Here is a 25,209-nt window from a genome sequence, read left to right on the forward strand (position 1 = left end):
TCCCTTTTTTTTTTTTATCTTTTCCTTTATTTATCGGTTGTAAACATCGGCCAGCAGCCCCTGGTTAGGGGAACAGTCAGGAAAGTCGTGAAATAAATAGTTGTATGTAAATGTCAAAGTTGAACTCACCTTTCAGGGCCTGAGATTAATATAATTTAGCTAATTTAAAGTGCAGGTAGAATGTGTGGTTTGTCTGATGTGATTGGCAGTACATGTATGTATGTTAAAAGTAAAATATAAAGTGCAAGAACTTTGACATTTAATTGCACAAGTTTTCTTTTAAAATATCTTTCCGTGTGACTAAGGAAGGGATCACTATTTACGCCAGGGTGAAAATCCTCCGTTCCCCCCTGGCATAAATAGTAAACCTTCCCTAAATATTTATAACCATGGATACAGAGTCTGTATCTTCTTCAATTTAGTACAAGAAGATCTTAAAAAAATATGCATAACAAAACAATGTTTGAACTATGATAGTTCTTGGCAAATATTTATAACAAAAATGTAGGCTACATATTTGCAGGATGAGCAAGGTCCTCCTGATCTTTTCACTGTTATAAATGTTAAAGAGACATTTTGTGATCCACAGCCTCATCCCTCACTTTTCTAAAAAAAAATTGAGATTTTTATACCACTGGAAACCTCTGGCTACATAATGTTTATGTACAAAAAATTTAGTGCTGATTAATTCGTTAAGCAAAAATATCATCAAATTTGAATAACATTCTGGCATGGGGGGGGGGGGGCACTTAATACATGTGTTGTCATCACAACTGCGAATAAGGTAGCTATTTCATGCTATTTTGGGGAAAAGGGTATACTTTTAGCGACAGCAAGTCAGCATTTAGGGTATGAATTATATAAAAGGACATGAAGACTATGGCAGTAGATGAATAAATATGTGACCCCTCGGCACAACTGAGCCCTGAAGTCGCCAATCATCATTTTTGAGATATTCAACCAAAATATTCTGCTTGAAATTAGCTTTAAAATGATGTATATCATGTCTATAGTACTTGACATTTAAGTAGTGAAAATCAATAAAACAGTCAATAAATCCTTTGTTTCCTATTGTTTATTGTTAAGTTCGATGGAGCATATCTCAATAGTGGCACTGGCGACATCCGGGCTCAGTTGTGCCGAGGGTCACATATTGGATTATCATTGTTAACAGTATAATTATTCGCTAAATGCGCTGCGCTTAAACGTGAATAAAACATTTTCATACGCGCTGCCGCTGTTTCCCTAAACATAATAAATACACACAAAAACAACATTCACATGGGATATGACGCCTTGTCGCAAACAAACTCCAAATTAGAAAAAAGCATTCTTAAAAAACAAAATCTAACCTTTTTCTCTTGAAATCTTGAAAATTTACAGGTCTGTCCAGGGCGACCGCCAAGCGTAAAGTGAATCAAAAGTGATCAGTTTCATCCTTCAATGAAACGCCTGAATAACCAATCAATCAATTCGATATTATTATACAATCGCTGAACAACCTTTGTTCAACAGCTAATAGCTCCGTAAGAAAATACATTTATTGTTCTACATACAAAATAGTCGCAATTAATCCATGAAAGTGGCTGTTTAGACTTCTTTTTCTTAGTAGATCAGTGGAAAGGGTACCTTTTTATGGTAGATCAGTGAAAATGGTGTCTAAATTCAACTGGTCAGAGTGAAAATGGTGCCCAAGTGCAACTGGTCAGAGTGAAAAGGGTGCCCAAGTGCAACTGGTCAGAGTGAAAAGGGTGCCCAAGTGCAACTGGTCAGAGTGAAAAGGGTGCCCAAGTGCAACTGGTCAGTGAAAAGGGTGCCCATTTCACAAGCTGCTCAGTGATTAGGGTTGGTATTTTCACCTGCTCCAGGTCAGTGTTTAGGGTGTGAAATGTGAGGGCCTGCTTGATGATGACAACACATAAAAGCATATAAGTGCCCCCCCCCCCAGTGGCATACCAGAACAAAATTACAACACTGTGGCCTATGGAGTAGTATAATACACACTATCATGCGTAACCCATAAACGCAACATCAGAATCAACTGAGATTTTAGGAATAAGCTTTTTTCGTAGATATGTACTAGAAAATATCATAAAAAGAGGATACTAGGATCACAAGATACTCCTTTAAATTGTACTTTCCAGCTATTGTGTGTGTCTTGTTTTTACAGGAAATAGTGAATAATATTTGATCACAGTCTTTAGTAATCAGAGTGAGAACCATGTTCAACTTCAAAAAGTTGTGTTTTTGTAGTTAAGGGGGTACACCCCTGCCCAATTGTGTGCCTATTTTTTCATTTTCTCAAATATTATAGCGCATTGGTGACAAGTAAGATATGTATATTATAGGGGCAAGGACTACAACTACTGCACTGGAAATTTCATTTCAGCACAGACAACAGTTGTGGAGTTACAGTCAAAAATGAGGAAAACCAATATTTGATCAATAAATCAATAACTACTTGCTTTGAGTTGCTGAATTTTCAGTACAGTAGTTGTAGTCCTTGCCCTATAATATACATATCTTACTTGTCACCAATGCGCTATAATTTTTGAGAAAAATGAAAAAATACGCAAAAAATTGGCCAGGGGTGTAGTACCCCCTTAAGTAAAATCTAGACACATATCCATATACATACTGTGTAGTGAACTAGTTTGAGGACCAATGAAAATGAATTAATTCAAATGAATTGATTTATTTTTTCGAGAGTCAAATCTAAATTAATTTTATCAGTGTTAACGCGGCTGTGTACTATAGACATTGTTTCTTTCGCGAAATTGAGTTTTTTTGATATGTTTGTACTTTGTTATGTTTTTTATCAAGACAAAGAATGAAAATTCAGATTTGTAAACTCCAACTGCAATATTTTAAGGATTTTATATCACTATTCCACTTGTGTTTGAAATTGAAAAGGAAAGAAAATCTTTGTTGTACCAGCCAGGGTACACGCGCGCAACAACGCATCGCGTTGCGTATCGCGCAATTTGTTAACGCACAAATACGCTACGACACGCTGACGCTTATCTGCATGCGTGGCACATCTTATGGAAACAACACGGAAGCACTGATTTCACAAAAACCTAGTGGTCAAATGGCTCCGTTTTAGCTGATAAAATATGGGTTTTTTCAAGTTCTTTCCCCCAATTTAAATATCAAGTTATGAATGGATTTCGCTCAAACTTCTCAAGGGGCCGTGGATTTATCCGATGTTCATGTAATGTAAGGTAGAAAAACGAAAGCTGCCGCATTCTCATGTGAGATTCGATGAAAGTGCAAAATGTGACCACTTTAAACTTCAGCGGCCATTATTTCAATGTTCAGTTTCTCGGTAAACTGACGATTTAGGTACACGATAACTCAATAAATACAGCGTCTATAGGTAAGCAAATATGATCATCGTATGAAGCATGATCGACTCAAGAGACGGTTTTCCCATTTTTGTCTCGCCTGAATGTTCAGGGAGAGACTTAGTAATCACTATGTGTGTGTGTGTCCGTGTGTGGGGGTGGGGGTGTGCGTGCGTGTGTGTGTTCGGAAAAAGCTTGTGAACGCGTTATCTTGAGAACCGTAAGTGCTATGATGATGAAACTTTACAGGGGGTAGCATAACCAGAGGGTGTCGACCTGATTAGATTTTGAGCGCAAAATATGGTAATTAAGTACCTAATTTGCATAATTTATGCGTAATAAGCAAAATACCTTGTGAACAGATTATCTGGAGATCCGTATGGGGTACAGTGGCGTAACTTGGTGGGGAGAAGCGTGGCCAGATGTTCTCGACCTGATTAGATTTTCAGCGCAAAATATGCTAATTAAGTACCTAATTTGCATAATTTATGCGTATTTGATGCGTATCAAGCAAAAAAAACCCGTGAACAGCTCATCTGGAGATCCGTATGGGGTACAGTGGACGTAACTTGGTGGGGAGTAAGCGTGGCCAGATGTTCTCGACCTGATTAGATTTTCAGCGCAAAATATGCTAATTAAGTACCTAATTTGCATAATTTATGCGTATTTGATGCGTATCAAGCAAAAACCCTTGTGAACAGCTCATCTGGAGATCCGTATGGGGTACAGTGACGTAACTTGGTGAGGAGTAGCGGGGCCAGAGGTTCTCGACCTGATTAGATTTTGAGCATAAAATATGGTAATTAAGTACCTAATTTGCATAATATATGCGTAATAAGCAAAATACCTTGTGAACAGATTATCTGGAGATCCGTATGGGGTACAGTGGCGTAACTTGGTGGGGAGTTGCGTGGCCAGAGGTACTCGACCTGATTAGATTTTCATGAGGTCAAAGGTCATACAAGGTCAAAGGTCAACTGAGGTCACCAAATCTTTTAATAATTAATTTTCAACTGTGCATCACATATCCCAATAACAGCTTCATCGGTCATGTAATTAAGGAAATATGACGACTTTAAGATACTCGCTTTCTTTGTAAACTATAGCAAAGTAGCACTTTCAATGAGTGATAACTCGTAAAGGAAGCATCTTTCTGTTTTGATTTATTTGATGAAATAGTTCTTTGGTATTGCCAAATTTGATTTTTCAGCGCAACATACTTTTTCCAATTTCGTGAGGTCAAAGGTAACATACAAGGTCAAAGGTCAACTGAGGTCACCAAATCTTTTAATAATTAATTTTCAACTGTGCATCACATATCCCAATAACAGCTTGATCCGTCATGTAATTAAGTATATATGACGACTTTAAGATAGTCGCTTTCCATGTAAAGTATAGCAAAGTAGCACTTTCAATGAGTGATAACTCGTAAAGGAAGCATCTTTCTGTTTTGATTTATTACTTTGATGAAATAGTTCTTTGGTTTTGCTAAATTTTTGGAATGTCATTACGGGGTCATCCGAGGTCACTCAGGGTCATCTGAGGTCAAGTTATTAAAAACTTCGTATGGGCATGAAACTTGGTGGGTACAGTCATCATTTAAAGCCAAATTTTTGGAAGGTCATTTTGGGGTCACCAGGGGTCATCTGAGGTCAAATTAGTAAAACTGTCGTATGGACATGAAACTTGGTGGGTACAGTCAACATTTAAAGCCACATTTTTGGAAGGTCATTTTGGGGTTTACCAGGGGTCATCTGAGGTCAAATTAGTAAAAACTGTCGTATGGACATGAAACTTGGTGGGTACAGTCAACGTTTCAAGCCAAATTTTGGAAGGTCATTTCGGGGTCATCTGAGGTCAAATTAGTAAAAACTGTTGGATGGACATGGAACTTGGTGGGTACAGTCAACATTTAAAGCCAAATATTTGGAAGGTAATTTCGAGTCACTAGGGGTCATCTGAGGACAAATTAGTAAAAACTTCGTATGGGCATGAAACTTGATGGGTACAGTCAACATTTAAAGCCAAATTTTTGGAAGGTCATTTTGAGGCCACCAGGGGTCATCTGAGGTCAAATTAGTAAAAACTGTCGTATGGGCATGAAACTTAGCACGAGGGGTACAGTCAACATTTAGAGCCAAAATTTTAGAAGGTCATTTCAGGGCCACCAGGGTCATCTGAGGTCATATTAGTAAAAACTGTTGCATGGGCATGAAACTTGGTGGGTACAGTTACCATCGGCCAGATAATCGTGCCCAGCCGATAACCGCCAAATTCATTTACCTCTCTACCAACAGTTATCGCTAAAGCAGGCGGTCACAAAAGCAGGCGAGACTCGTGGTTCGAGAACCGCCTTTTTTTATATTTTGGTCTATTTCTGATTTTAGGCATCATTTTGTGCAAATATGCGTTGGTGAATTTTAAAAAGTTCATTTTGATGCCTTATATGGTCAATATCTCAAAAAATAAGGCCAATATCAAAAACTAAAAAAAAACGTTTTGGAATGGAGCCTCAAGATTGAGATAAAAACAAAATAAAATATTTTGGAAAGAGTGTTTTTTGTTATGATGTACCGAACAAATATTGCCAAAAACTCACTTTTTTGGGATTTTCTTCATAACTGTTGTTTTTACACCAAATCTATATTTATATTAAGATTCATTGATGTCTTGCCTTTATAAAAATGTATACTTTTATATGTCTTGCGCGAATAATTACAAAGTTATTGTACTTAAATTACTACATGCATGTCTGAGAGTACACAGCTGCCTTAACAGTAAAACAAAGCATGTGATAATTCGAACTGCTTTTGATTGAGAAAATATGCAGCCTAGCCCTATAAGTTAAAAGTGGCTCAACACAAAGGCAATTTCACGGTGTCTAGTTTTCTGCATAGTTTTGTTAGGGTCACTGCTCGTGCGTGCAAACTTGAACACCTGAAGCTTAGAGCATACTGAAAATTGTTGAACTATAAGAATACCAATTATGTATAAAAAAAACCGGTGCAAATTATGTTTGTTTGTTTGTTTTTGTGGGTTTTTAATGAGATGATATTCAAAATCACATTGACTTTCCCACTACAAGTGATTTACGTGTAGATAGACATTTATCATGTTTATTACAATCAATTGAATCAATTGGTTTAAATCCCATTGGATCTGAATCATGATCAAAAATTGTATATTTTATACAATCCTATGACTTTAATAGCTATGAGAGGGGAGGGAGGCCAAGAGGGAACGGTAACTTTCAGTAGGGGGAGGGCAAAATATAAAATTTGAAGGAAAATGGTCAAAAAAGGCTAAATTATTATTTGGCATTCCATATGGGGCAGCTGCTTTATCTCTTACCTCCTCCCCGGGCCCCCCACCCCCCCCCCACCCCTTGCATGGTTTTTCCATATTGGGTTGAGCCTCAAACTGGCAGGAAAGGAACTTTACAAAAATGTTATGAGACTAGTTCAAATACATTCATTTATGCTGCCAGTTCAAAGCTCTATACCCTCACAGTCGATGTATGTGCGAGGTGCGAATACAAACTTGTTCGAAATACATGATACAAAAAGATTATTGAGAGAATAAGCGCATAGTGAATGCATTCCATATTAAATGTTTGGTAGTCATGCAGCTCATGGTTTTATATCTTTTCAATATTAAAAACTTCGGTCGAAGTTTTGCCACAAGTTTAAAAAAATAATGGTTAGTTCATGAAAAAGAAGAAGTGAAATTTCGCAAAACGCGACGAGGTTTATTTGCCCGTAAGAGAGCTCTATTGTTCGCTATTGTATCCACTATTGTATTCTATTCATAAAAGCTACTGCAAGAATCGCGGCAATCCTGATATTGCTGATGTCTACCATGACGTTTCGCATTTATTAACAATCAAAATTATCCCATACTCTTACATTTATAGTCTTATTCTCACCTTTTATATAATATTCAGAAATTGCAATTAGGAAAACTACAAACTTTGAAAGTGAAATATATTTACCATCGAAAATATATCATACTTAAATTCTATACAATCTATAGATACCCAACCCAGAAGTACCCATTTATTTTCTAAATTTTGAGTGAACACGATAATGCGATTGATTTTCTTACACGTAAAATACGGCCAATTCAGAGAGAAAATCTTGTTTCACGTATAGGGCCAGCTAAGGGCCTACTATAGACATTTTCTTTTTGTTGGCTGGCCGCTGAGCTACATCTTTTTACTAATTATAGATACGTCAAAACGTGTTCCCATGTTGAAAGTGTACAAGCTATTTCTACTTGCTTTAGAGAGAGCACAATTGAATGAAGACAATTTATTTATGCCAGGATTTCATTTAATATAACTATTTTTTATTTTAATAATACCCCATACCTAACAAGAACATAAGGAAATATTGTAAAGGCCATAAATATACGCACTCATGCATAGGGAGACAAACATGATAAAGTTAATCTGTACTTTTCATTCTCGTTCATTAACCTTTGGAACATCGTGTTGTTCAACGATGTTTTAATATAAAATTATACACTGACATTTCGTACAAAAGTACTTTATCAAAGTAAGCAAAATAGAGAATGTCTGCGGAAGCGGAAAATAAAAATGAGAAAGCGATGTTAAAAGGTGCGTACTAGAAATGGCATAACACGCAAATTAAAGCAGCTTGAGCGAAAGCAGTTGCAGACAAACTCTAGATATTAAATGAAATGCAAAGAAGAGATACTGATGAAAATAAAGGAAGAAAGTAAAGAATGAAAAAGAAAGAGAAAATAGAAAGAAAGAAAAAAAGAAAGGAGGAAAGAAAGAAAGGAAGGAAAAGAAATGAGAAGAAAGAAATAAAGAAAGGAAAAAGGAAAGGAAAGAATGAAAGTAGGCCTATGAAAGAAAGAAAGAAAATAAGAAAGAAAGAAAAAGAAAGAAAGAAAGAACGAAAGAAAAAAGAAAGAAAAAAGAGGAAGAAAGAAAGAAAGAAAGAAAGAAAGAAGGAGAGAAAGAAAGGAAGGAAGAAAGAAAGAATGAAAGAAAGGAAAAAAGCAAGGAAGGAAAATGAAAAGAGAAGAAAGAAATAAAGAAAAGAAAAAGAACTAAAAAGGAAAGGAATAATGAAAGTAGGCCTATGATAGAAAGAAAGAAAAACGAAAGAAAGGAGGTAAGAAAGATAGAGAGAAAGAAAGAAGGGGAGAAAGAAAGGAAATTAAAGTTTGAATGCAGAAAATTGGACATTAAGTCCAATGCTATCAGGGCCAGCAAGGGTGCCGTAATGGCATATAGTATGTATAAATTGATTGATTGATTGTATATGTTGTTCCTTCAACCAATGCTAGTGATCTGAACCTGAGGTTTGGAGAAAGCCAGTGACTTTATATATTTTCTAAGACATTAGATCTGTTTCATAATTTATTTTATTCAAAAAGAAAAACGTCAAGTGTTCAAACTTTAAAGCTCTTTTTCTCGAAACAGCGATTTTAATTTCAAGTTAGATCATTTTACCAAATTAGGGCCGAATTAGGCTGTTTAGCTTAATCATGTGAAGTGACCCCTTGAAATGATATCACACTGATCAGACTGATCTTTATGTTATTACAGTGAGGCCCAACAAAAAGTGAACGATGTTATAGCTTTGAGGGCTAACAAACCAACACCGCCAAATTCGACTGACGTGTGTACTGGCGTGGGAAGCTATGAGGAAATTGAACACTCGTTGTCTGATCATGCATGTGTTTATGGTTATGGATAACGGTTACTTAGCAGCTCTCGTTCTGCTTGGGTTTATTGAATACACTCTATTATATAGTCATCAATATGTCGTTTCCAGTCCCTCGCTGAACTATTGGGTTCAGCTATTAATTTTTTAAATAATTCTTACCCCATGCAGCTGATTGGGGTGGTTATGGGTCGTCAAAACCACTAACCGCGAGATGAAGATATCGAACTAGTTTGCCCGCAGGGTTAAAAAAGAACCACAAACCGCGAAATATGGATATCCACTTAGTTTGCCCCTCGAAGCTTCAAAAAACCACTCATCCCGAAATATGGATATCTAACTAGTTTGCCCCGCAGGGCTACAAAGAACCATTAACCATTTACTTCAAAAAAAGAATTAATATCTACCAAAAAACGTTTCAAAAGCGTAAAAGGGGCCAAAGTTTAAAAATCTTTCCTGTGTGGCTTTTCACCCTTTTTTAAACTTGGTCCCATTTATGAAATTTATGAAAGACCCATATGAAGTCATCTTTAGGCTACTTGTTTGTTTTCTTAGTTGTCATTGTTAATTTTGTAGAGTAAATGAATTAATGTTCGTGCGTGATTGAAGTTTTTCCGTAAAGCCGTTATAATGTATTTTGATTTAAGCATAAGTAGCAAATACTCACTTTGTTAAATTCTTCATCGTCTTGTGCGATTCTGCGCCTCATGTACAGATGTAGGGCCTATATGCAAGTTGACAGACAGTCAATTTGCTAAGTATATATAATAATCTACTACTCTCTATGAACACATAATATAATAAAACATAAACCTTCAAATGATTTTCAAATAATACATAGCCTATGCTTTTGAACAGTCTTAAACCTAATTGTAGAAATTACTACTATACTGAATGGGACCAAGTTTAAAAAAGGGTGAAAAGCCACACAGGAAAGATTTTTTAAACTTTGGCCCCTTTTTACGTTTTGAAACGTTTTTTGGTAGATACAGCAAGTGCAGGCCTAGATATCTTTACCCTTTCAATGGTATTTGTGCAATACCAATAAATACTCTATCAATATCTGTTGCACTTTGAGGGTCCGGTACAAAGAACAGGAAATACAGGAAAAAATAAAAAGTCACTTCTTTGATTTTGTTATAATATTACAATACCGATGAGTATCATGTATTTACTCTTAATAAATGTAAATTTTAGTGCTCGCACTATGTATGTGATGTACGTGTATTATGTTATGTACACGGAAGGTCTAGTTACTACCACATTCAGGTTTTCTATCACACGTGGAACAATTTCAACATTCATAATTCATAAAGATTTTCTAGTGTTTAATTAAGAAAGGTCATTTGAATTAAATTGCCAGGTAAACATCAAAAGAAGCATTCCTTTTGATACAAAGGTAATTTTCTTTTGATATACTTTGTGTATGGAATGGTGTCATTTCATGACCTTAAAACTTGCCCAAAGAATTTGATATAATTTAGAAAAGTTATTTTGATTTTGCTAATCATGTCCATGGAGGCCAAGACTGGATAGCGAAGTGATTAATACATAGTATTCCTTGTTTTATATATGTGATACACTAGGTTTACTACATACAGGAACACAGTCCCTGGGAATGTATGTGGCTTCCTGGAAACTTGTACAATATATGATGCATATTTTGTAATAAGCAACATTAGTAGTTTTATAGGACATTTGAAAATTGTACAGCTTTTACTAAAGTGAGAATTCCAATTGAATGAACGCAGCTTTCAATAGCGTGACGATTTTTTGAGTACACTGCGCGATGTACGCCAGCATGTGCGACTGTGCGTGAGTAACGCGGTAGTGAATTCAATCATGCCAACGCACTCGTGATTGGTTGCATTGTCGTGCGTTCGCGTTGTAGTTTGAAATACGCGATATGTGATCGCGGTTGTATCGAGTACACCTGTTGAAAGCTGCGTTCATTCAATTGGAATTTTTACTATAGTGAACTTTGATTCATGCAAATAATTAGCAAAAACTTGATTGGTAGATTTACATGTATTGACAAGATTAATTGATTGATTTTGACCTTCACAATTAGACCTAAAGTAAATGACTTTTTTTATGGTACCCCTTTCCACATCCCCCTAATTTAGATTTTAAGGTGGTTTTGGATGATATTTCTGGAAATCAAGAAATGTTCTGAGCATGTTTGCAATAGACTAATTGAGTAGGGCAAAGTACACTGATCAGTATACCTTTTGTTTGAAGCAAATCGGACATACGGTTTTCATAATACATCAATTTATATTTTCTTTGTATCTTATTGTTTTTATCAATAATCAATGTAGTTAAGGGTAGACGAGGTATTGTTGGTCGAAGCAACCTAAAAAATCGATTTTCATTACCTAGATCAATATATTATTGAAAAATAACACCTTGATGTTTTGCAAAAGTTCATTCTACAAATCGTATACTTTGCAAACTTGCTTAATTTATTGTTGTTAATAAGTTATGTACGTTTTACAAAAGTGTTGTTGTTTCAGCCCTCTTTACTACGTAACTCAAGAACCGCAGCACCTATAAAAGTATATCTGTGATATTTTAATTCTCTACACGCTCGCTATGAATTGAGCAATGCAGTTTTTGCCAAAGCTCACTACCATTCGTAAGATGTTGTGAACTACCAAATCACAACAGTTTAAAATAGTTAATAACCTTAATGAGCTAAAATGACTGTAAAGGCTCATTAATATGTAATTTTTGCCAATATTTTGCTAAAAATCCATGTATAAATGTTCATAGTACTTTTATTTAGCATACTTTTGCCCTGAAACTTGGTCAAAGTGTTTCTAATATGTTCTAATGTATTATATAGTGAAGCCGCCCCCTAATTTGCATATTTGCATAATTAATGAGCTAATTTGAATAAATGCTAATTAATTATGCAAATATGCAAATTAGGGGGCGGGTTCACTATATAATACATTAGAACATAATATAAGAAACACTTTGACCAAGTTTCAAGGCAAAAGTATGCAAAATAAAAGTACCCTGAACATTTATGCATGGATTTTAGCAAAATATTGGTAAAATTATATGTTAATGAGCTTCTCCAGCCATTTTAGCTCATTAACTTTATTGATTATTGATAAAAACAATAAGATACAAAGAAAATATAAATTGACATATCTTGAAAAGCGTATGTCCGATTTGCTTCAAACAAAAGGCATATTGATAGTTGTGCTTTGCTCTACTCAATTAATCTGTTTAAACATGCTTAGAGCACTTCCATAATGCCTCCATACTTGCACCTTGCACTTGCTTAATTTCCTCAGCTGTGTGTGGGTAGGTTTTGGACAGTGCTTAGGCAAAAAAAATGTTTTTTTTGTTTCTTTGTTTTAGTTGAAACAAGCAATATGCGCTAAAAACTAAAAAAATTGAAACTTATGCATGTCGATAGCCGAGACAAACCATTTTTTCAAATCATCATCTACACTTTAAATCAAGAAGTATGTAACACCAAAATTTGGATTCTTTATATTTTTAGTGTGCTATGATTCTATTCCATACTTTACGATTTAAAATACTACCTGAGCACAATTTTGTTGAATCACTGTTGTTGTTCAGTGTGACCAGATCGTCTCAGTTAACATAGTTTAGCCATAAATAATCCATGGGTTGTAAACATAAATAGTACAGTGATTGGGGATGTTGGCTAAATCCAGGATGCATCACCGGGATATTAGTATAATTTAAAACACATCTCCCAGGAAAAATTCTGTGTGCAGGGTGTATGTGTATGGTAAGCAGGTACTGTTTCCACTAATTCAAAAGTCTGAAAACATTTCCTTGTATTTAGGTTGAAATGCCCTGCCTTGAGGTCATTTGCTGTGATTTCTCTGTTGTTTTCTTTGCGCAAATTTGCCAATTTAAACTTGGTTATAAAGACACACAAAATATGTTAATGACAAAAGAGCAATAATTGTCAACATTTGGGTATGGGGTACACAGTATAAAATTCAACAATAGAATTTATAAATATAACACACAGAGTAATACTTTACTATTGACAAAGAATAAACACATTATTTAGATATTCAGAGTATAATAAATGTTATGTCAGGGATCTAATATGTTTCAGTATTTCATTTTATGTTTTTTTATGTGTATGTTGACCCAGGCCTCAAAATACTTATTTTATTTTGGAGGCTACTTTTGAAAAAAACTTTTGAAAAAAAAAATCAGGGGCTACTTCCAGGATCATTTCAGGGGCTAAATACCCATATTCCCCTGTTTGTTTTGAGCTACAAGCCTCAAAATTGATTCCTTTCCTCTATTAAAAATTGCCCTCGTAATTTCTATTTCCTATGGCTATTTTAGGATTTTCTTGGCCAAATCGCCCTAAGCCCGCGTCTGTTTTGAGCCCTGTGTTAACCCGATTCCAATATTCATATATGTATACATTAATGTATGTTGTGTTGTATCTTGGTCCCAGTATTGGATTTAATTTACAAAATGATATGCTGTGTTGTGTTTATGAATATTATTTTGCATTATGTCTCTTTACTATGTTAAATTTCATAACACATGTTTAACATTTATATTGCATCATTCCTCCTTTTATTAAATGAAATAACAGGTTCATTGGTTCATCAATGTAGATTATTCAAACAAAATAGTTTTGTACAATTCTAATATGTAAGTAACTTGAATATCCATGCATATGAATTTCTTTTTTGATGTAGATAAAACTATTTGCTTTCTCTTTTGTCACTTCAGGGCAAATAATGAAGAAATTGGTGCATGTTGGCAATACATACAAGGTAAGAGTATATACGTATATACAGGGTGTTCCTGAAAGATTGTTACTAGAGCTAGTGGTTCCGGGGAGGGGGGTACTCGGTACCAAATGACCAAACGGGGATGTGCCGCAAACATGGGTAGCATTTGCGGCCTTTTGGTATATCAATAACCCCTTTTTTCGAAGCCAAGGTATATGGGTGGGTCCTTTTGTCAAAATTTGGATTAAAATTTGTAAAAACTAAGACAATATGGAATACATTTTGACTTTGGATATATTGATGGGTCCAAATTTCTTGAGAAATGGTATATTGATGGATCCACTTTCAAATTCTCAGTGGCACACCCCTACCAAAATCAAACTTGAGTACCCGAGGATGTAAGGATAAATATCCAAATTGAAACCCGGAAACACAAAGTATAGGGTTTTATTAATATTATCCTTTAAAATCATGAATTTGAGTTTCATCTGTGTAATATAAATAATAAAGCCATGATATCTCCGTGATACGGAAAAACAGAAAAATTCACAGAATTCAGGGTTTGCTCACAGAAATTTGATCATGCCACAAAATAGTGAAAAACTGTGCAAAATGTCTACCTTTTGTGTTGATTTGCAAAATGAAACAAAGAAATGTGATTATTTAAGCTTATTTTACAGTAATCAACCATTAAACAATCCATTCTAGCATTCATTCTAGGCCTTCAATGCAAGATTCTGGCCACACCACAGTAAAAGATAAGACAAGATACACTTTTAAAACATATTTGTTTTAACTTTTCAGTGCTTTATTGTGGAAAATGGAAAAGGATAATGTTACTATTGGTAAAACTCCATACTTTGGGTTTCAATTGGGATATTCATCCCGGGATTCATCCTTGCAAGTATTATATTATACAGCGGTGTGCAGGATTTTTCCTAATTTCTGGATTTTTTTGTGGCCAAAATTTACACAATTTTATTGATTTAGGGAGTATTTTAGCTCAATTTCACACTGTTTTTGATTTATTAAGCATGGAATCACACCCTGATTAAAGCAAAGAAACCCAAACTAACTTTGGTACCCGTCTTTCAGAAAACACCCTGTACTGATTATCAATTTCAAAGAAAACCAAGAATTTGATTCTTGTATCCACATGTATTTTGTTCCGTCTCTTGTAGCAATGATTCCTCTATTTGCACTTGGGCTATGGGATTTTAAAATAGGATGTTTTTCAAGTGATGTAGGATCGTGACGGTGAGATGCTGCTTGCCCAGGGCATTTGAGATCACTTGTCAAGTAGACACGGTGTAAATATTTTGAAATAGATACTGCATGTAGTGTGTGTGTTTGAATTCAAGATGTGATCTTGTTGAAATGGGTCATTTTGCCAAAAAGATCAATACTGAGATTGGTGACATGGCTCAAACCAGTAATACACTATGAACCACAATGGCCTCATCCCAATGCCATAGTCCAATAACCTCAATTAAACAATCATAGTGCAAAATTTGACCTCAAGTTGCAAAGCATGAGTTTTTGTACCCAAATTTTCTAAGGTCATTCAATGAATTTACAAATGTATTGGAGTTAAAGAACTGTGCACTAATAGATGAGAATGTTTTGGATCCTAGTGATAGTGTGCAGTTTTTGTATGTGTTTATTTCATTCAAATTCAAAAGTAACTACTCCTGAATGTTTACCTGTGATATCTCAAAAGCTGTGAATTCAATATGAAGATATTTGCAGCAGAATCAAATTTTGAAACAAGCTGTGATAAAATAGAAAAGAAGAACTGAAAAAGCAACTTCTGTACTTGATGTCCCTCATCAAGACTACGGTCTAAATGTATTACCAGCACTGTAATTGTTTTTCAGTACAATTAATTATTAAAGGGGCATTTTGTGGTCCACAGCCTCATCCCCCACTTTTCTCAAAAAAAGTTGAGCTTTTTATACCACCCTCTGGCTACAATAAAGTTTATGTACAAATCATTTCAGCAGATTATTTCAATACTTTTGATAATGTCAAATTTGAATATGTTCTGGTTAACCAGAACAAAATTATAACACAGTGGCCTATATGGAGCAGTGTAATTCACATAATTATGAAGAACTCACAAATGCAAAATCGGAATCAGCTGAGATTTTGGAAATAAGCTTTTTTCGTGGATATCTACCGAAATTTTCATTAGATACTCTTGTGAATGATGGTTTTCTGTCTTGAAATATAAAATTAATTTGAATATATAAACATGTAAGTTTGATAACTTTAATCAAGTTGTGTGCATAACTGATAAGCAAGATGGGGAATTATCTATGCCCGTGGAACGGTGGCATAGATATTGTATTTGTTCTGTTTAGTCTTCTCCTTTTCCTTCTCCGTCTTCTTCTCCTTCTCCTTCTTCTTCTCAAGACCACTTTGTGCACTCCTCTAGCTCAAGAACCACAATAGCCTCGGGGCCCAAACTTGGTATAGTGATGGCCCATGACCCCTAGCATCATCCTAGGGTACCCTCGACCCCAGAGGTCAAAGGTCATGGGCTACAGGGGGCAATATGTGTAAAATTTCAAACAGCTCTAGCTCTAGAATTATAGCGCCCTCAGGGTCCATACTTGGTATAACTAAGGCCCATGACCATTAGAAGTAACTTATTGTAGCCTCGACCCTAGAGGTCAAAGGTCACAGGCTACAGAGGGCAATATGTGTAAATTTTTAAAACCGTTTTAGCTCAAGAACTGTAGCGCCCTCAGGGTTCATGCTTGGTACAATGATGGCCCATGACCCTTAGATATTTCCTGCAATAACATCGACCCCAGAGGTCAAAGGTCATGGGCTACAGTGAGCAATATGTGTAAAAATTCAAACAGCTCTAGCTCAAAACCTACAGCGCCCTCAGGGTTCATATTTGGTACAATGATGACCCATGACCCTTGATGTACTCTGTATTAGCCGCATCTCCAGAGGTCAAAGTCTAAAGACTTTAAAAAGCAAAATAGAGTACGACCTATTAACACAGTGTAGCTTAATAGGTAGTATTTTGTTAGCTACCTGTGTTTGCAATGATAACGGTCTGAATCGTACGGCAAGAAAACTGATCACTTGACAAAAACTCCCTTAAAAGGGAATGTGTCTGGCATTTTGATTTTGGTTCCTTGGACCACCTCAAAAGGTTGTCATGATGGGACAAGGGGTGTGTTTGGTTGAGGGGTGGGGTATTAGAGAGAGTGTGGTCCAGTCTGGTGGTATTTTAGAGAGAGTGAGGGTCTGATGGGGTATAAGAGAGAGTGAAGGCTTGGTAGGGTATTAGAGAGTGTGGGCCAGTCTGGTGGTGTTTTAGAGCGAGTGAGTGTCTGGTGGAGTATAAGAGAGAGTGAGGGTCTGGTGTGGTATTAGAGAGAGTATGGTCCAGTCTGGTGGCGTTTTAGAGAGATTGGTGGTCTGATGGGGGTATAAGAGAGAGTAAAGGCTTCGTAGGGTATTAGAGAGAGTCTGGGTCAGTCTGGTGGCGTTTTAGAGAGAGTGAGTGTATAGTGGAGTATAAGAGAGTGAAGGCTTGGTGGGGTATTAGAGAGAGTATGGGTCAGCCTAGTGGTGGTTTAGAGCGAGTGAGTGTCTGGTGAAGTATAAGAGAGAGTGAGGGTCTGGAGGGTTATTAGAGAAAGTGTGGGCCAGTCTGGTGGTGTTTTAGAGCTAGTGAGTGTCTAGTGGAGTATAAAAGAGTGAGGGTTTGGTAGGGTATTAGAGAGAGTGTGAGCCAGTCTGGTGTTATGATCATTACATGTATATCAAATGAAAGCTTAAAACAAGGGCTTTCGCATGGTGCTCACCAAGTTTTTGTTTGTAAATAGGGGAAGGGGGTTAGGTGTGGTCACGGGCATAGATATTCGTGTTTGGTCAAACACAACTGTGGTTTCTAGTTTAATTACTTAGTCAAGTACTAATGTAATCAAACATCAAATCATGATTATAATAAAGTAAACTACATTGTGTGTTGAAATCTCCCGGGGGGGCCACTCAAATATGAGAGTGTGCATGCGTGACCAAATTTTTTTTCGAACACCCCCTAAACAAGTTTTCCTCTGTGAGCAAAATGACCCCCTAAGCAAGTTTTTAGCGCGCTTTCTCACAAAATTTGACCCCCTAAACAAGTTTTTGTCTAATTTTGACCCCCTAAACAAGTTTTTGTCTAATTTTGACCCCCTAAACAAGTTTTTGTCTAATTTTGACCCCCTAAACAAGTTTTTGTCTAATTTTGACCCCCTAAACAAGTTTTTGTCTATATTTGACCCACTTTACAAGTTTTGATGGATTTTGACAAATTGAACAATTTTTTGTAGGCCTAAACTTGCCATTGAACACTAAGTCTACGGATATACCCCCCCCCTCCGGCGATCCGGTATACCATACCACTTTAAAATATAAATAATGACATTGACACAATGAATTCAGAGTGTAGGCCTATCACGTACCATGAGGTCTTTCAGATTAAGTAGCTTGTTACATGAATCTGATTGGATTCTCGTAAAGTTTTGTGAGAATATAAAACACCAATAGGCCTACACAGCGTAAGTTATCCAGAGGCAACATTATTAACAGTATTCACATCGTAGTTGGTTCCGAATTCGGCACCTAAAGTTGATTATCGTGTCCCGGTATTGTGTACCCTTTTCATGCTTTATTGCAAATATAATTTCCTAATGTAATCCAGAGAAGGGGAACTCACAACACAAATCGGGACACAAATCTACCAGCAGGAGTAGTAAATAATGTGAGGAATCTATAATAAAGGTCCTAAAAATCTTTTTGAAATTCATGATATTTTCGTTTGTCTCCCCGTTTGTCCACTGAACTATATACCCATCACAATTTTATATAGCGTCATTAATTATAATTAATATGCACGCTTTTTTTTTTAAATCTAAAGCGGTATTTTTACATAGAAGTACGAGGCCATGGTTAAATCACATGTAATCGTCATGAAATATATTTGCATAACATAGTGACACTTTAGGTTTGGATCTGAGCGGGAATTCCGGCACTGGAATAAACTTTTTCGAATCGGAGTTTCAGCAGATTTGAAAAGCGGATTAAAATGGTACCCTAAATGCGTTACAAACGATTTTAAAACTACCCTTTTCATGAAAATCGCCGTTTTTACCCCCTTAACGCGTCCACGCCACAGAACGTGCCCATTAACCAAGAAAAACACCCCTTTTCACGCGTTTTTTTGGTCACGCATGCTTACATCATTATATTTGAGTGGCCCCCCCGGGTGAAATCTGATGTGATATTTGTCATAATGTCCATGCATGGTTTTGAAATAAATAATGCAAATTGTAATAGCAATGTTATGGTCCTGATTATCCTGAAGACAAGGTTGTGAAATTTAAAATAATTTCTTTTTGAAATGTGAAAAGCAACAATTCATTTTGGGGGAGAAAAAATTGAAAAAGCAAACCAGTTTTCTCAAATTTGGGACCTGAAGCTAAATGTATGAGCCAGAAAATACTACGGACCAAGGGAGGGGCCCTTTCCACAAAGAGACCCCTCCCCTGGTTTAGGCCACTTAGCTTCCAAATTGAATGTGTTCATTTTTTGATTAAATTTGCATGATTTTTGGTGTTACTTTAACATGAGACAGCAGTATGAGATCTGTACATAATTCTGTGCCAACTGCCAAGGTGATTCATTTCCATGGATATTGCTGAAATAGATAGAAACCCAAGTGGATATGAGGTGGCAGAACCATCATGAAAGACAGAAATAAGGCTGCTTATTTATACAGAAAATGGGTTGTGACATCAATGGAAAGGAGGGGTGCACTCAAATATGATTATTATATATGCATGTGTGACCAACTTATTTCAGGACACTTCTGAACAAGTTGTACTCTTATTTGCCGTAGAAGTGATGATGTAAATACCATGTAGCAATAGGTTAAAAACAATTTTTGAATATATCGCCCTGCACTACAAGCAGGTTGCACTCATCACCTGTGGATGTCTGCAACCATAGATTGAATACAATACCACTCTTTTCAAAGATACTAATCTTACAGGTGCGAGTGACCAGCATGATATGGTTCAATGCAGAGGGCCCGGATCAACCGATGCAGCTCGATACGCCCAATGTATTAATAAAAGCACCTGACAATAAAGTCGCCCAATTGAACAGCTGTAGGTGTTGATCGCACGACTTCATGAATATTGATTGGCAACATTTTCCAATATGTCAGCGCTCAAATCGGTTATATCATCACTTCTATGGCGAATTGAACATTTATTACTAAAAAAGTGGTCCACATGGACCCGTAATTTGAGATCTAGAACTTAATCATCATATCGAGAGCACAGACCCAAAATGATTATGAGGGACTCCCATTTTTATTTTCAAATTTTGCAAACCCTATAATTTTAAAAGCTAGTGGTTAACTCTTGTGATTGTGGAATTTCACAGAGATTCTTTACTTTGTTGAATTTTAGACACACATTCTATTGTACTTCATGTTTGCTTTTCAAAATGTATTGCACCATAACTTTTATTGTGAAATGCAAAATTGTCATTACACAATCTAGAAAAGTTATTTTTAGGCCTGATTTGTACAAATGCATGAATGTGACAAAGTCATTTAAGCACACTTGCATGAAATATTATATAATTACTTTCAATTTGAAATTTTATTTATAATCCTACATATTAGTCAAGAAAATGATTCATTTGTGGAGATGCAAATGTTAACTGAAATGTATTTATGTGCCAAGTTAAATTTGGATCAGATTATGACCAGGAATAAAATATGTAACTTTCACATTAAGGTGAAAGTTAAAATTTGTGACTATTTTTGCATTTTTCTCAAAAACTAATAACACACTGGTAACAAAAGTTATGTATATTATAGGGGCAAGGAATTCAGTTACTACACTGGAATTTCAGTAACTCACGACAAGTAGTTATTGATTTATTGATCAAATATTGGCTTTCCCTCATTTTTGACTGTAACTCCACAACTGTTGTCTGTGCTGAAATAAAATTTCCAGTGCAGTAATTGTAGTCCTGCCCTTATAATATACATATCTTACTTGTCACCAATGCGCTATACTTTTTGAGAAAAATCCAAAAATAGGCACAAAATTGGCCAGGGGTGTACTTACCACCTTAAAGTTTTTTTGTGCAAAGCAAAAATGAGGAAGATTGTGAATAAATCATGTGAGTAAATATTTACTTAACTTAATCAAGAAAGGGGACAATTTATTTATTAAAGGCAGGCATCATGAAAGTCAAATAGAATCATGTATGTTTTCTTGAATTTCTTCTGCTTTACACATTTTCATATTGTAAATGTTCATATGTGGGTGTAAATGCATAAGAAACAGTTTATACTCTGTAAAAATTGCATACAATTAATAAGTTTAATAGTGTGCACCTCATGAGTCATGTTCTATTTTTATTGTAGATTACACAATTTGTCTCTGATTCCAATTTACTCAATTTGCATTTGAAGGAATCACTAACTCAAGACACAAGAAAGTGAAAGAATTGGATATAAAATTAATCTCTGTTTGCAAAAAACAAAAACAAAATAGTATGTGAAAGAAAAAAATATAATATTCTAAATATGGAAAGTTTCATACAGAATGCTGCAAAAGTGACAACATGTTTGCAAGGATCTTAACCCTGGAATTGTGGAATCTTTTGGGCCTCGTAACTGCTAAGTTGTTGGTGTAAAGTATGTAAAAGTATACATATTTAGAATGGAAAACACTTGACAAATGCATCTGTGACATCAAATTTGGCTAAAAATGCTCAGTTTGGGAAAAAATTCCAAAAATTGGGCTAAAAATAATTTTACATACACTGTACTTTAGACCAACAATTTAGCAGTTTCCATAATTCTAGGGTTAAGCCTAACTTTAATGAAATTATCATGTATTTTGTTTCGATAGCTTTATATTGTAATAGTTAAAAGTCACAAATTGCTTGCTGCTTTACAACACTGAATTATTTTCATGTTCCTATTAAACGAAACTTCATTGAAAAAAGTGATGCTTGTCCAACAATTCTGTCAAAAACAATTTCTAATAACAAATATGTTTTATATATGTGTTTTTAATCTCTGATCTCTACAGTTACGCCTGGAAGGCATGCGTCTGTTCCTGCTATGGTATCAGGCTCTGCAGGAACATGCGGTTGATGAATGTCACCTCATGTACGCTACCCTGGTGCAAGGATTCCCAGTCCCTGTGGGTATCAAGGGGTCTTCCTTAGAGTACACCATGAGCGCAGACACGAGACCTGCCAACAACAGTGACTGTAAGTGCATTCAACTCCATGGTATCTGGGTGTATTAATTCATTTGCATGTTTCTAGTGGGGAAGGGTTTACGGGTTGATGCGGTTTGGTTTGGAGTATTACCACTTTCATGCTCAGTAGAAACAGAATAGTGTGACAAACTGTTGGTGTGATACAGATTGGCTCTCCGGCACTTGTTAACCTCTTGAGGTACATAGATTTGTGGGACACCAGGCATTATCCACAGTAGAAACACAGCAAAGTAACGGTTGTTGGTTGTACCTGAAGTTCTGCGACCTGTTAAGATACCCGGCAAGATTTTCTGTTACTTCAGGTACACAATAGAAAGAAATAGCACCGCAATTTTATGAGTTGGCTTTTAATGCCGGGACCAATTGCAGAGTGATACAGAATGGCCAGTATAAACACACTGTATGTATCATTTAGGTTTGTTGTCAACACAATATTGGCTGTTACTATTCATGGCAATAGGATGTTCCTACAAAAGCTCCACCCCTTGTAGTGAATTGACCAATTAGCAGGGGAAGCCATCAAGTATTATACAGATCCCCCTCTTCCTACAAGAAATTGAACAAGTGCATATGTAGAGTTAATCAATGTACTACGAGCGTGTTTATACTGGACACCTCGCATTACCTCGCTTTCACCCTCGCCCTCATCGGGTCATTTCTACTGAGCTGTAAATTTAGGGTAACTCATATATTTAGTGGGGAAGGCGGAAGTCCAGAACATATTTTTTGTGACTTTTAAGATGGCGGATAGATGTTCGAAGCAAAATGGCAATATTTCTCTGATTTACCATCATTTCCGCGCCTGCTCAGATGTTACAACTCCATTTTGATTATTTTGTTGAATTTGTTCACTTTGTAATTTCAGGTCCAGTGACGGAAATTGAGATAGCTCCTGTGATTCCATCACAACCTGGTGACAAGACTCCAGAAAACATTGCCAAATCTATGTTAGAAAAGTTACTAGAGCTAACTGTGTCACAGGTACGTATGTGAGTGGGCTTGCTTCAGCTTCATTGAAGTGAAGTCAATTTCTTTTTCATTTCATTTCATGTTTATTACAAATCTAATTACTGCCAATCAGACTGAATAACATGATTTTTTTTACATCAAGAACAAACATATAATTACATGAAACATACAAGAATTTAAATACAATTCCACAAGTAAATTAGGAATTAGGATAATTAGCACTACAGTCCAACCTCTCTTATCCGGCCATGATGGGACCAAGCATTGTCCGGATAAGTGAAAAATCCGGATAAGTGAATTACATGTAATTCTGCATTGACTGTCCCAAGTACTGAAACGGTGACAACAAAAGATTGTTTAACACTTACTAAAAGACAGCTTTAGAGTGCTTTTTGCAACATAGATGTCATTCTAATCACTCAGAGCTTGTAATTACCTATGTTAAATCATCAAATACATATATCTCTGTGAGAAGATTTCACTTCCGGATAACAGAGAGATCCATATAAAAGAGGTCCGGATAAGAGAGGTTGGACTGTATATTTAATTGAAATACTCTCATGCGAACACACACCCACACCACACCAAAGCATACACACACCCTTCCCCCATCCCCCATCCCACAAACCTCCCCATGCACATACCATGCCATCCAGGTAGGGAAAAAAGCAAGTATTATATAAAAATTCAAAACAGCATGCAATGATACAGAAACCTAGTTACATTGCACAGGAAAATGGCATTTGAAAGTTGAAATCCATACACCCCATATGGAAGATGTGACCTTAATCTTTCACACAAAGTGTGAATTTCAAATGGGATTACCTGATGGGTGATTCCATTTGAAAGATGCACCCCCTGTGTGGGAGATTAAGGCCATGTTTCCATAGGGGTGTGTGGATTCCAACTGGAATCACCCAATTGACACAAACCCATCTATAAAAAGAGATAGGGTGGTGTTTTGTTGACGTGTTAAAATTAAGATTATGTGTAAAAAATTTTTTTTTTTATTTTTTGACACCGAAGAGTGTGCTCAGTGGAAAAGAGAAAAAAAGATTATGTGTAAAAAAAAAATAAAAAAATTGTAACACAAGAATGCAATCTGCTGATCAAGTGAAAGTAGATGTGAGATTTGTTTGCCTGTCTGATTATTCTACTAAATATTTAAACACATGATCTAGATAAATTATAGCGTCTCGTTAAAGTATACAAATACAAAGCCGAAAGAAAACTGCTGAAGGCCTATACACTGAAAGCAAGCGTGCCTTACTTTTGGAAATCTCTCTGCCCACATTATATTTGTTGTGGTGTTATTTTCATCTCGTTGCTCATTGTATGCCAGTGTCAATTACCTATAGATGTGTCTGCTTAGAAGAGACTTAGCTTAGATGTGTTAAAGGGACCATTGAAAGAAAATATGATTTGGTATCAAAATAAAGCCCATAAAATATAGAATCAATATCTAAAACAATTGAAGAACTACCTATTTTAGAAATAAAATTACAATGAAAACAACGTACTCGATTTACCCCCTTCCGGCGCTACATCGGCGTCATTTATCAAAAGTAGAAAATTGGGCGCTTTCCTGATGGCGTCATTGTGGTTCTGGCGTTTTGTGTTGCGTTGACATTTTTGCGGGATAATTTGACAACAGCGATCGCGATCTAAATATCAGATGCAATAATCATGGTAATACAACCACTTATATTTATTTAAAGGTCAAGTAAAAACAAAATTCCATTTGATTGTCCACATGTTAAAAAAAAGAGGAAGTGGAGGGCCTTTTTATTTAATTTATTAGTTATTTTTTACAATGCAAATGGATCATTTAAGCCTATGTATTATTCCCGGACATTATGTGTAATTTGTAGAGGAGGATGATAGGATGAGGCTCTTGTTATTTGAGGATGATTAAAACAAAGCCTCTAAATTGAAATGCTTATTGGACAGAACATGAGAAGCAAATCTAAACTATTGACAATATTATTAACTTTTGAAGTTTTCCCTAATATAATAAAGAAAAAAGCATTAAACATTTCAGACTCCCTCAATTGCAATGCCATGCGAAAGGAAGCGGGGCGAGGACGATTAATTGGGGTTTTTTTTATCATCATCA

The 25,209-nt window shown here is 35.9% G+C and overlaps 1 protein-coding gene across 1 annotated transcript in view; it reads left to right on the forward strand.

Annotated features, from left to right (window-relative positions):
• Positions 1-25,209, forward strand: part of LOC140152403 (ral GTPase-activating protein subunit alpha-1-like) — a 210,080-nt gene that overhangs the window by 24,876 nt on the left and 159,995 nt on the right. Inside the window, exons 4-6 of the mRNA XM_072174709.1 lie at positions 13,799-13,842; positions 21,930-22,113; positions 22,990-23,105. Of these exons, the coding sequence (XP_072030810.1) occupies positions 13,799-13,842; positions 21,930-22,113; positions 22,990-23,105 (344 nt within the window). The remainder of the gene's footprint in view (positions 1-13,798; positions 13,843-21,929; positions 22,114-22,989; positions 23,106-25,209) is intronic.

Source organism: Amphiura filiformis, chromosome 5 (assembly GCF_039555335.1).
Source record: "Amphiura filiformis chromosome 5, Afil_fr2py, whole genome shotgun sequence".
NCBI lineage: Eukaryota > Metazoa > Echinodermata > Ophiuroidea > Amphilepidida > Amphiuridae > Amphiura > Amphiura filiformis.